The sequence below is a fragment of the Rhineura floridana genome, chromosome 1, assembly GCF_030035675.1.
Source record: "Rhineura floridana isolate rRhiFlo1 chromosome 1, rRhiFlo1.hap2, whole genome shotgun sequence".
Lineage (NCBI taxonomy): Eukaryota > Metazoa > Chordata > Lepidosauria > Squamata > Rhineuridae > Rhineura > Rhineura floridana.
In genome coordinates, this window is record NC_084480.1 from 220,551,865 (window position 1) to 220,565,759 (window position 13,895).

At 38.6% G+C, this 13,895-nt stretch overlaps 1 protein-coding gene across 1 annotated transcript in view; it reads left to right on the forward strand.

Moving 5' to 3' along the window:
* The window catches only part of CARMIL1 (capping protein regulator and myosin 1 linker 1), a 221,984-nt gene that overhangs the window by 121,291 nt on the left and 86,798 nt on the right, over positions 1–13,895 (forward strand). Inside the window, exons 11-14 of the mRNA XM_061593631.1 lie at positions 1,452–1,540; positions 2,279–2,373; positions 3,926–4,012; positions 7,665–7,768. Of these exons, the coding sequence (XP_061449615.1) occupies positions 1,452–1,540; positions 2,279–2,373; positions 3,926–4,012; positions 7,665–7,768 (375 nt within the window). The remainder of the gene's footprint in view (positions 1–1,451; positions 1,541–2,278; positions 2,374–3,925; positions 4,013–7,664; positions 7,769–13,895) is intronic.

Sequence of the window (13,895 nt, forward strand, 5' to 3'; positions counted from 1 at the left end):
GAAAGCGAAAACCTAAGGCTCACTGCAGCTTTTATGCATTGTGCTAAACCATGGTAATTGTTTGAAGGTGCCAGTTCTGAGATAGACTGATTTCATTTGGATATAGTGAACAATTAACATTTTTTAAAATAGTGGGAGCAGAGTAATTGCAGTTTGATTCTAATCATGAAGTAAACTAGCAACTAGATCCTGCAGGCCACTGACTAGGTGCATCTCTTCACAGTATTATTATTATTGTTGTTGTTATTATTATTATCCCACCCTTCCTCCCAGTAGGAGCCCAGGGCGGCTCTTACTGGGTGAAAGCATTCGCAGGTTAGTGTTGTCCTGATTGCTTATCATTTTAGAAGCTGTGTGAGTGCCTTAGGAGTCCATTTAATAGTAAAACCCCTTCCTGTGTTTATTTGTTTTGTCTACTTTTATGTAGATTTATCCCACTTGCTGTAAAAAAACCTCAAGGGCTTTCAAAGAATAGGATTGCAAAGTAATGTTAGGCTGGACAAGTTATATTGTTCTGGAGAATGAAAAACATATTAAATGCAAAATCTGGGTGAGCAGATAGAAGACTTTAGATATTAGCAAATACAATAAAAGCAACTCTTAGAGAACCTTTTAAGTATTTTCTTTGGAGGAAGAAATAAATCTATTTAATGAACAGGTGACAAAATGCCTGAATGTTCTCATATCTCTTAGACCTGCTATGGTTTCTAGATTCCCATTCTTAGTCATTATTTATTTTTCTAATGAGGGTGTGATTTTGTATTTTGTACTTTGTTTATTGGTCAGTAGGCCATAATAAACGCTTGATTCTAAACTTTTTACCTTTATATGGCATCAAGTGATGGCCACTTCTTACATTATGTGGGTTATGTGGTTTCTAACAAACATAGCTTTCTGTGTGATGTGGGCTCTAAACTAGGCTTGTGATGTTTTGTGAGTGACTCACTGTATGGATTTGCATGCCTAGTCTTGTCTGAAATGTCTACTAATCCATGCCTTTCCGCAGAAGCGGTTGATCGGATGATAAAGGTGGGGCGGTGTTTTGTGTCTCTGGCTTCTGAATGCTGTGGGCTTCTGCTGTGTGAGTGAGGCACAGTGTAGGTGTGGCAGCAGAGCCAATCCTAATGCTCCTGCTGCTGCACCTGCACCTGCACTGCACCTCAACCCTCTCTCCCCTGACAAGCAGAAGTGACACTTGGTATCTGGAAGCCAGGTATGCAATGCTGCCCCATTGACTGCTGTTGCCTTTCTATGGGCTTCTGGCTCTGATGTGGATAATTTGTGTGTGTGCTGTTCACTTCCAAAACACTGCAGTCCCTCTGTTGATTCCCACCACATTGAAGTAGTTTCTGGTACATGTGTCATGTATGTAGGCAGGCTGTTGTTCACTGCATTCTTAGACTGACCTGTTTTAATTGATATCTAATATTACACCATTGTTGTCATGACAGTCCGCTGACGTTTGTGAGCAGATCCTGAGAGTGGTGAGCAGATCTAATAGACTGGAAGAGCTAGTACTGGAGAATGCAGGTCTTAGAATGTAAGTCTTCCCTCCGCCCCCCCACGCTTAAACAGCAAAAGTATTTAGTAAATCCCAATATTGTCAGAACAAGCTTTAAGCTTGAGGTTGCAATCTGCACATTTAACCTGGGAGTAAGCCCCACTGAACTCAGTGGGAGTTGCTTCTGAGTGAAGATATTTAGAATTGCTGAAGTATACAAAACAAAAATTGTGCCTTTTATCTACCTAACTTTGCAGTGCATGAAATGTGACATTTCAAAAGAAATCTTAAGCGTTGCAGGGGAAATCATCCAGGCCCAGAAGATTGTTGTTTTGTGAGAATAGTTGTGAGCTGGAATAACTTCATAAATGTTCTCTTTTTGTATTGCATACATTTGTCTCTCAGAAGTACATATACAAAAGAAAAATACCATGTCTGCATTATTTTAGTAGCCCACTAGTGTGTGTCACATTATCCAAAAGCAGTGGCATGTTACTAAAAATAGATATGGTATCTTCTGGTGTTTTGCATGCTTGCACCTCTGCCTGACTAGTTTCTCTGTCTGATGCTTCACTAAACTTAATACATAATACAATGTATGTGCAAAACCTCAATATAAAATGTAAAAGAGCATTGATACATGACTGCAATTGTGTACACAGATTCACTAATTCTGTGTTTGTTCTCAAGTACTCAGTTCATATTAAGCTCTTCAATATGGTGTAATGTAACTTTACAACACTTCATATAATCCTCTTTTTATTATTTTTTTCTTAGAGATTTTGCACAGAAACTAGCCACTGCCCTGTCCCATAATCCCAACTCAGGACTTCATACAATTAACCTTGCTAGCAATTCCCTGGAGGACCGAGGTACCGTTGCACTTGTATTTTCTCCTTCCCTAATATAAGCCTAATAAAAGGATTAGTGTGGTTTCATTCAGCTTTTGTCTAAATAATACAACATTTTGTCTGGGTAAATTCCTTTTGTTCACAGATGACTGAGGATTGTTTTTCTCTTTTCATCTAATTGTTGCCCGTTTAAACTGTAAGCCGAGCCATGTTTAATAGCTATAGTGGCCATAAGTGTAATTAAGCCTAGCTTGTTTGGTTTCACAGAATTGCTGGAATTTAAGTAAAAAAACAGTAGTGGATAAATAGTTTGGAACTGGGGTGGGGGAATTGCAACAAATGTTGCATTTTTAGAAACCTTTAGAATTATCATAATATTCATCCCAGAAAGAAGTGTTACTGTTTTCAGAATTCTCTTTTACAAGTTTTCAAGTAAAAAATATATTTGTGTCTGGTAGTACGAGCTTTAATATTACCATACTATACATTTGGGTGAAAGAGGAGGTCCTTTCTTTTATCAGTGTAAGAATCTAGAGCAGCCAATCAGTACAGCAGTAATAAATGATAAGCTTATCACTGTACGGCACAACACTGAATCATGTTTAAATCCCTGGGATTCAGTTTCTTTCTGGGAAGTGTCAGTTAAATGATTTGTTGGGCCTGGATACTTGTCCATCATCTGGTCTCCTGTTCCTTCCTTAAATCTCAATATATTTAAAAACTCTTTTGCACATATTAAAGCATAGGAATTCTCATTAGTTTTCTAACATATTTTAGATACATGTTAGTGTGTTAGTAAAATTACTCATTTCATGTAAGAAATTGCTGTGATCTTCTCTGGGAGAAAAAAAGAAACTGGGTTGTATTCAACTAAGCACTACTCAGAATAGACCCATTGAAATTAATGAACCTAAGTTAGTCATGTCTATTAACTTTAGTGGGTCTAATCTGAATAGGACTAGCATTGAAGATCACCCACAGATATATATTTTATTTTTACCTCAGTGGCTCTGTTAAATTTAATTCACAAAACTTGCCATTCTAGTTAAAGCTATTTACCTGCAAGTTAAATTCCATTGACTTTACTGGAATGTATTCCTAATAAATATACTTAGGGTCATATCCTAAGTGTATATCTGCACTACAAATTCACCAGTTTTATACTAGTTGTTATGGTTTCCCCCATAGAATTTTGAGAATTTAGTCAGTTTGCTGAAACTTTTTAGTTGCAGACCCTCAGCCCTCACAAAACTATAGTTCCCAGGATAACCTTACAGGAGGAAATGGTTATTGTTATTATTAAAGTGAAGTGTGCATGTATCACATATTATGATTTTCTAGCCATTTTTATGTGTGGAGGTGTGCAAAGCACTTCCATTTTTGTGCCACTTAGCCTTAAAGCAGCCTTGAAATATAGGATGCTGTCCCATTTTACAAAACCCGACTTGACAGAAGCTAGACTACGAATCTGTGTTTGAGCAGTGTTTTGAACCTGTGGAAACATAGGAGTTGTTAGGATGTAAACACTTTCCCAACTCTAGTGTGGGATTTTGTTGTTTTTATTCTTTTACAGGTGTGTCCTCACTAAGTATTCAGTTTGCCAAACTACCAAAGGGGCTGACACAATTAAATCTATCTAAAACTTCATTATCGCCTAAAGGTATGCTTAATAAAGGTATTTCATTATGACACTCCTTTTTGCCCTCTGCTACCTGAGTGCTTACTCCAGTTCATAACTTTCCTGGCATAATCAGACGGGCAACATAGAGTTGTCTATGTCTTAAAGATAAAGGTGTCCCCGCACTTGTAGTGCGAGTCATTTCCGACTCTTAGGGTGACGTCTTGTGACGTTTACTAGGCAGACCGTATATATGGGGTGGGATTGCCAGTTCCTTCCCCGACCTTTCTTTACCCCCCCAGCATATGCCGGGTACTCATTTTACCGACCACGGATGGATGGAAGGCTGAGTGGACCTCGACCCCTTTTACCAGAGATTCGACTTCCTCCTTCCGTTGGAATCGAACTCCGGCCGTGAGCAGAGCTTTCGGCTGTGTTACCGCCGCTTACCACTCTGCGCCATGGAGGAAGACTTCTGTCTATGTCTTACAACACACTTATCAAAAAATGGGCTGTTGCCTCATTGAATGCTCTAGTCTTAACTATAACATATGACCACAAGGATTACTTGAGCTCCAGTTCAGTAGCAGATATCACGGACACTATAGAAATAAGCAGGTAGAGCCAGGATGAGTTTGCACAACACAGTGCCCATTTGAATGGCAAATGGATGGGGAGAATAGTGGAGGTTGGGCATGAATGCTAGGTCGAGGCAGATGAAGGAACAACAATTGCAGGGGAAACTTTAGTCAGTGTTGTGTTTGTCTTTTTCAAGGACTTCTTTCTCCACTTTTTGTTTAGAACAGGTACAGGAAGCTCCTATGCACCACACCTGTAACTATAATTGGTAGACGAGGTCAGTCCTTCAGTGTTCGAACAAAGATACAATCCAACTGTAATAGCTTTCCTGACAAAACAATTTCTATATTATTGAGAACTTATGTCTGTCACTGTTTGTGAGATCTACTTCTTCTTCCTACAAAACCAATTATTTTTCTCTCTAAAAAACAATATTCAACAATCTCATCTCTAAAAGCTTTGTGGCATTCTGGCTAGCTTATCTTCTAGAGCATTCTCTTGGCTTAAGAGACAGCACTTCATTGCTTTAGCCATGGTTGGAAAGTCTAAAGGCTGAATTTTATTAAAATTAAAGGTTAGATGGAGAAAATAGTTGTGCCTGTCACCTGGAAATTTATTCCAGGAGAATGCACTTTTCAAGAAAGATAATGAATAATCAACGAGAAGATTAATCTACTAGAAGACCTAGAAGACAGAATGACAGACCATTACTTGCCACTTATAGTTCTCCACTGAAACCACTCAGATGCATCATCAGTGATTTACAGTCCATCCTGAACAATGACACTTCCTTTTCAAAGGCCTTAGACCAGCCTGTACTTGCTTACAGAGCCCCCCCCCAATCTAAAACAGCTACTCACCAGTAACAACACACCACATAACGATACAGAGACAGGGACCTAATAATGTCATCCACAAATGAGGGGTTCATTTATCTACTTATCTTCCATTGTGATTTATGCCATTATCTCCTAATAATGTCCTGTGCATGATACACACACAAGAAAAGTTCAGTTTCTACACAAAAGAATAAATGGACACAAATCTGACATCAGAAATGGCAGTATCCATAAACCAGTGAGAGAACATTTCAGCCTCCTAGGACATTCTGTAATTGACCGTAAGGCCATTCTGGAACAAAGGAACTTCAATGGAAGAACCCAACGTGAAGCAGCTGAATTACAATTCATCAAAAAGTTCAATGCCATCATTTGTGGGTTAAATTGAGAGGGAGAATTTTGATCACACTACATGCCTTAATTAACTTATCAACACCAGGATATCTGTGCTGAATATGACTATGGGTGTTAATACAAGCATCACAACAGTTATACCAATATGCTTCTGTAAAAGGTTAAAAGTGTGACTTGAAAGTGTGTTTAACGTATATTTATGCTCTAACTATCACTGAGGTTTGCATTGCTGTTTAACCTACTTTACAGTTTTCTCTTTTATATACCTGCCACTATGATTTCACTTAAGGCATTTGATGAAGTGGGCTTGAGTTCACGAAATCTTATGCCATAATAAATGTGTTAGTCTTTAAGGAGCCACAGAACTTTTGTATAAGCTTCTTTCATACTAATCTTAAACCTTTGCTAATAGTCCTATGGAACCCCTGTTAAAAGTTTAGAGAAGCAATAGGGAACCTGTGACCCTCCAGGTATTGTGGATGGCAGATGGAGTCCCACAACATCTCAAGGGGCACAGGTTCCCGATCCCTGTTTTAGAGGCATGAAATCATTTGCCAAATAATTTTTGTAGGTTCTTAGATGTGCCACCCTGGGCTCCTGCTTAGAGGAAGGGTGGGATGATACTACTACTGAAATATAAGAGGCATACAATAGCAAAATGTTACCACTTTGTTGTTGTTGTTATGTGCCTTCGAGTTGATTGCGACTTATGGCGACCCTATGAATCAGTGACCTCCAATAGCATCCGTCATAAACCACCCTGGGCACAAAATATTTGGGAGAATATCCCAGTGTGTATGGGAATACCTCTAGAAAACAGGACACAGATTTTTATTGAACATGACAATAAGAGAAAATGGTTATAAACTGATAAGTAAGTGGTACATGGTATGGGTTGGAATATAGGAAATTAATAGCAGTTACTCAGCAAGGTGTTGGAAATGTGAAAAAGAAGTAGGAGACTTCTACCATACATGGTGGAGTTGTGACCTAGTCCCCCCCCCAAGGAAAAAAACACAACTCAACTAATTGAAATCTTAGGATGTGGAATTCCTTACTATCCAGCTTTGTTTTTGTTAAAACTATATAAAAGAGTCAGTAAGAACACAACACAAGGAATTAGTATTGTATATGTTAACAGCAACTAGGATAAAGTGGAGGCAACCATCTATACCCTCTGTAACTGACTGTTTTGAAAAAAGTCTGGGAATATGCTGGTAAGGGGAAATTTATTAGTTAAGGAGTAAGCAAAGACAAAGAAAATGTATGAAAATCTGGACAAATTTTATTCAGTATAGCCAATCAAAAGGATACATCCCCAACCCATGCTATGCTTTTTCATTCCCCTGAAATGTTGAAACTAAGTTTGAATTTTGAGAGTGACTAAAGGATTGTTTTTCTGAGGACAAAGCTTATTTAAGAATAGTTATGTACACTGTTCATAAGCTTCTGATTTGATGATATGTTTCACTTGGATGATGTATTTATTTATTGCATTTGTATACTGCCTCATAGCCAAAGCTCTCTGGGCAGTTTACAACAATTAATATCAGTGAAATAAAAATTAAAAAGTAACTTTTAAAAAGGTAAATTAAAAAAGTAACAATCCTGTATAGCAACTACTTTTTGATGTTACAAATTTTTTTTGTGTGATCAGCCTCCCACAGACATTTTTATTACATGGCTTTTATTTTCTTATGTATATACATCATACTTTAAGCTTCCAATGAAAATAATCAACATGTAGAAAGTTTAGTCTCTTCTCACAGTACTGTTATCTTAGATATTCATTGCTGTTCATGTTCATTTTATGGTGCAGCGCAGGACCTTATGACATTTTTCATAGAAACTGCATAATTGTAGTGTATGTGTTAATACTTTATTAAGCACAACAAAAGCAAATGTTGACAATTTTGTTGCAGGGGTGAGCAGCCTTTCACAGTCACTGAGTGCCAATCAACTCTTAGCTTCTACACTCACCCACCTTGATCTCTCAGGGAATGGTCTTCGGGGTGATGATCTTTCAGTAGGTGCTAATTTTTTCCAGTTTCTAAACTAATATGTTAAAGTGATGAGTGAAGTAAAGACAAAAAGATTAGTGAAGGCAGCATGGTTATTAGGAACAGCAGAGAGTACTTTAGTTTTCATAGAAATCTGTTTCCCAAGATGCCTAATTTTTGACAGTCTGTCAATGGAATGTATCTGTGAACTTCCTGTTAGTTCGAATCCTTGATGGGCATAATCCATACTATATCCTCTATAGGACCTAAAGGAATAATCCTCTGGGTTTGTCAGCCATCTTTCACGCTTCCTACTTTCCTTAGTCTGTAAAGAAATCAGGAGAGCAAGCACTCCAACCTATCTGACATTGTTGGGGGTAATATAAGCTGGTTCACCCATCATGGTAAACCATAGTAAATGGCTTACAATGAATGAGATCAGTCTGCCTTTGCTCCTCCCTGAATGTGAGCAGAAGAACAAGACATAATGCTTGGCTTAGAATCAGGATGAGTTTGCACAGCACAGTGCACTATTTGCATGGCAAAAATGGAGGGGGAGAAAAGTGGAGTCTGGGCATGAACACCAGGTCGAGGCAGATGAAGGAACTACAATTGCAGGGGAAACCTTAGTCAGTGTTTTATTTGCCTCTTTCTGCACTTTCTGTTTAGAACAGGTACAGGATGCTTCTATGCGTCACACTCTAAACTATAATTGCTATACTAGGTCAGTCCTTCAGTGTTCTTATAAGACCCCAACCAGTGCTCTCATATTACTGAATTACAAATGGTACATTGTAATTTCATTCTGTGTGATATTTTATTTTGAAACGCTGAAACTCAAAATCAAAATATTGTGACATTGGTTTTATGTTGGGAAATGTTTGTAAGAAACATAAAAAACTGAAACATGTTGCTTGCAGAAATATTCAACCCTTGTGCTGTGGAAGCTCCCAGTTTACACAGATGAAAGAAATTGCCCTATTGAGGACACAGTTACCTTACCATTGGCCTCCACTTGTGAACCATTAAAGTTGCTGTCACACTGTCAGGATAAAATCCCCACTGTTGGAAGGATCATTGGTCCAGCTGTAGATCTGAAGGAAAATGAAGAGCAAGGAGCATTCTACAGAAGTGAGAGATAATGTAATACAAATGCATAGAATAGGAAAAGGGTACAAAATAATATCCGAGTGTTTGTATATCCCAGTGAGAACAATTGGCTCAATAATCAGGAAGTCACACCACCCAGGCACTGCCAAGAAAAGGCCATCACTCAAAACCCAGTGCTCAAACAAGGTGGAGACTTGTGAGAGAGGTCACAGAGAGGCCAACAATCACTTTGAAGGAACTACAGAGTTCAGTGGCTGAGAGTGGAGTAATGGTGCACCAGTGAACCATATCAAGAGCTCTGCATAACACTGCCCTGTATGAGAGGGTGGCAAGAAAGAAGCTGTTGCTTTAAAAGTACCATCTGAAAGCACATCTAGAGTTTGCCAGAAAGCATGAGAGTGCCCCAACTGCAATGTGGGAAAAGGTTTTGTGGTCAGATGAGACCAAGCTAGAGCTTTTTGGCCAAACTCAAAATGTTATTTGTGGCACAAATCTAACCCTGCCCATGCCTGAAGACACACCATCCCTACAGTGAAGTATGGTGGTGGCAGCATCAAGCTGTGGGGATGCTTCTCATCAGCAGGGACTGGGCATCTTGTTAAAATGGAAGGAAGAATGGATGGAGCAAAATACAGGGTAATACTACAAGAGAACCTGCTTCAGTCCACTTAAACACTGAAGCTTGGGAGGAAATTCACTTTTCAGCAGGACAATTATCCCAAGCACAAGGCCAAAGCAACATTGGAGTGGCTCAAGAACAAAAAAGCGAATGTCCTACAGTGGCCCAATCAAAGTCCTGATCTCAATCGGATTGAGAATCTGTGGTGCTTTTTGAAAATTGCAGTCCACAAGCAATGTCCAACCAACCTGAATGACCTGGAGTGACTCTGCCAAGAAGAATGGGCCAAAATTCCTCCGGCACTGTGTGCAAACCTGGTACATATCTACCCCAAAAGCGTTAAAGCTGTTATTGCAGTGAAAGGTGGCTCTACCAAATACTAATGTATGTGGGTGGAATACTTATGCAAACAACATGTTTCTTACAAACATTTCCCAACATAAAACCAATGTCACCTTATAATAATTGATTTTGAATTTCAGTGTTTCAAAATAAAATGTTGTTGTTGTTATGTGCCTTCAAGTCGACTACGTCTTATGGCAACCCTATGAATCAGTGATCTCCAACAGCATCTGTCATGAACCACCCCATTCAGATCTTGTAAGTTCAGGTCTGTGGCTTCCTTTATGGAATCAATCCATCTCTTGTTTGGCCTTCCTCTTTTTCTACTTCCTTCTGTTTTTTCCAACATTACTGTCTTTTCCAGTGAATCATGTCTTCTCATTATGTGTCCAAAGTATGACAACCTCAGTTTCATCATTTTAGCTTCTAATGGTAGTTCTGGTTTAATTTGTTCTAACACCCAATTATTGGTCTTTTTCACAGTCCATGGTATGCGCAAAGCTCTCCTCCAACATCACATTTCAAATGAATTGATTTTTCTCTTATCTGCTTTTTTCACTGTCCAACTTTCACATCCATACATAAAGGTCGGGAATAGCATGGTCTAAATGATCCTGACTTTAGTGTTCAGTGATACATCTTTGCATGTGAGGACCTTTTCTAGTTCTCTCACAGCTGCCCTCCCCAGTCCTAGCCTTCTTCTGATTTCTTGACTATTGTCCCAATTTTGGTTAATGACTGTGCCAAGGTACTGATAATCCTTGACAAGTTCAATGTCCTCATTGTCAACTTTAAAGTTACATAAATCTTCTGTTGTCATTACTTTAGTCTTCTTGACATTTAGCTGTAGTCCTGCTTTCGTGCTTTCCTCTTTAACTTTCATCAGCATTCGTTTCAAGTCATTACTGGTTTCTGCTAGTAGTATGGTATCGTCTGCATATCTTAAATTATTGATATTTCTCCCTCCAGTTGTCACACCTCCTTCATCTTGGTCCAATCCTGCTTTCCGTATGATATGTTCTGCGTACAGATTAAATAAATAGGGCAGTGGTTCTCAAGATTTTTTGGTTCGTGGTGCACTGTAAAACATATAAAAATTTTCTGGCACACTTCGTGTACAAAATTAAAAATATATTAATATATTTTAAACTATGAATAAAAATAACAAATTATAGAAAACTATTACCCTATACAAATGGGTTTCTTCTCATTTTTAAAATAACTTTCATAATATTTGAGGCACACCTAGCCACCTCTTAGGGCGCACCAGTGTGCCTGGGTGCACCATTTGAGAATCACTGAAATAGGGTGATGATATACACCCGTCTCACACTCTTTCCAATTGGGAACCAAACAGTTTCTCTATATTCTGTCCTTACAGTAGCCTCTTATCCAGAGTATAGGGTGCGCATCAGGACAATCAGATGCTGTGGCACCCCCATTTCTTTTAAAGCATTCCATAGTTTTTCATGATCTACACAGTCAAAAGCTTTGCTGTAATCTATAAAGCACAGGGTGATTTTCTTCTGAAATTCCTTGGTTCTTTCCATTATCCAACGTATGTTTGCGATATGATCTCTGGTGCCTCTTCCCTTTCTAAATCCAGCTTGGACGTCTGGCATTTGTCGCTCCATATACGATAAGAGCCTTTGTTGTAGAATCTTGAGCATTACTTTAGTTGCATGGAATATTAAGGCAATAGTTCGATAATTACTGCTTTCCTTGGAAAATCCTTTCTTTGGAATTGGGATGTGTATTGAACGCTTTCCAGTCTGTGGGCCATTGTTTAGTTTTCCATATTTCTTGACAAATATTTGTCAAACTTTGGACAGATTCAGTCTCAGTAGCTTGTAGCAATTCTACTGGTATACCACGCGTTCCTGGTGATTTATTTCTTCCAAGTATTTTAAGAGCAGCTTTCACCACACATTCTAAAATTTCTGGTTCTTCATCGTACAGTTCCTCCGTGAATGAATCTGGCATTGTGGCATCTCTTTTTTAGAGTTCTTCAGTGTATTGCTTCCATCTTCCTTTTCTTTCATCTTGGTCAATCAGTGTGTTACTCTTGGTTTAAATTTCCTTTTCATTTCTCTAATCTTTTGGAATAGGGCTCTTGTTCTACTCTTTTTGTTGTCATCTTCTATTTCTATACAATAACTGTTGTAATAGTTTTCTTTGTTCCTATGTACTAGTCGCTGAATAGTTGCATTTAGGGTTCTAACCATGTTTCTATCTCCTTTTGCTTATGCTTTCCTTCCCTCTTTAACCATTTTAAGAGTTTCTTCAGTCATCCATTGAGGTCTTTCTCTCTTTTTAATTAGAGGTATTGTCTTTTGCATTCTCCTCTGATGATGTCTCTGACTCATATTTCATATATCACTCCATATTTCTTCTGGTTCTCTGTCAGCTAAGTTTAAAGCCTCAAATCTGTTCCTTATTTGATCTTTATATTTTTCTGGGATGTTATTTAAATTGTATTTTGGCATTATGATTGCTTTGTTGGTCTTCTTTAGCTTTACTCTGATTTTCGATACAACCAATTCATGATCTGTACCATAGTCTGCTCCTGGTCTTGTTTTTGCAGAAAGTATGGAACTTCTCCATCTTCTGCTACCAATTATATAATCAATTTGATTCCTATATTGACCATTTGGTGATGTCCACATGTACAGTCGTCTTTTTGGTTGCTCAAAAAATATGTTCACAAGAAACAAATTACTGGCTTCACAGAATTCAGTAAGTCTTTCTTCTGCTTCCTTTTTATCCCCTAAGGCCCATTTCCCCACAATTTCTAGTTCTTCTCTGTTCCCTACTTCTGCATTCCGGTTCCCCATGATTATCAGCACATCTTGTTTTGGCGTGTGATCAATTTTTTCCTGTATGTTTGTATAAAATCTCTCCAATTCCTCTTCTGCATTTGCCGTTGGAGCATAGACTTAGATGATGGTTATGTTAATAGGTTTCCCATTTAATCTCATTGATATCACTCGCTCAGACCTTGCGTTGTAGCTCCTCATTGCTTTTCACTATTAAAGCAACCCCATTTCTTCTTAATTTCTCATGTCCTGCATAAAATAGTTTGTAGTTGCCTGATTGAAAATGCCCCATTCCCGTACATTTTAATTCACTTACACCAAGTATTGTAATGTTGATACGTTCCATTTCTTGCTTGACAATTTCTGACTTTCCCTGGTTCATGCATCTCACATTCCATGTTCCTATTGTGTGTGTCATACAACTCCGGATTCACCTTTCACATCTGTGTGCATCAGCCTCTGGGCTTCCTTTCGGCTTTGACCCTGCTGTGTCATTAGTCTCAGTGCTACTTGTACTTGTCCTTTGTTCTTCCCTAATAGCTCGCTGAGTGCCTTCTGACCTGGGGGTCTCATCTTCCAGCACTATCTTGTGTTGCATTTTGGATACACTGCTTATTTATTTTATTTATTTATTATTTGATTTATATCCCGCCCTTCCTCCCAGCAGCAGCCCAGGGCGGCAAACAGAATTGCTAAAAACACTTTAAAACATCATAAAAAGACCTTAAAATACATTAAAACAAAAAAGGGTTAAAAACATATTAAAGAAAACATATCAAAAGCAATTCTAACACAGACGCAGACTGTTCATAGGGTTTTCGTGGTAAGAGATATTCAGAGGTGGTTTACCATTGCCTTCCTCTGAGGTTGGATGCATCTTAGTCTGGTGTCGCAGCTTTGACCATTCCGCCTTGGGTGCCCCTGCTAGGAGTCTAGCATCTTGGTCTAGACTCCTGACGGCATTGCTCTCAGCTTCTTCAACACTCTCAAACCCCCTTGCCACGTTATGGTGTGCATTCTAGAGGAGTGAAATTACAGTGTACCATTTGTAATTCAGTAATATGAGAGCATTGGTCAGGGGTCTGATTACTTTTGCAAGGCACTGTAGATCTTGAATTTTCAAAGTCTGTGAAATTATTTCTGAAATGCCCTGTGGCAATCAATTCTGGATGCAGGATGTGTTAGTAATATAAATGCAGCCGATGCAAATAAATAGCTGTCCATCCACAAGACAAAAATTCTTTAGGAGTTTCGGGCTGAAAGGTG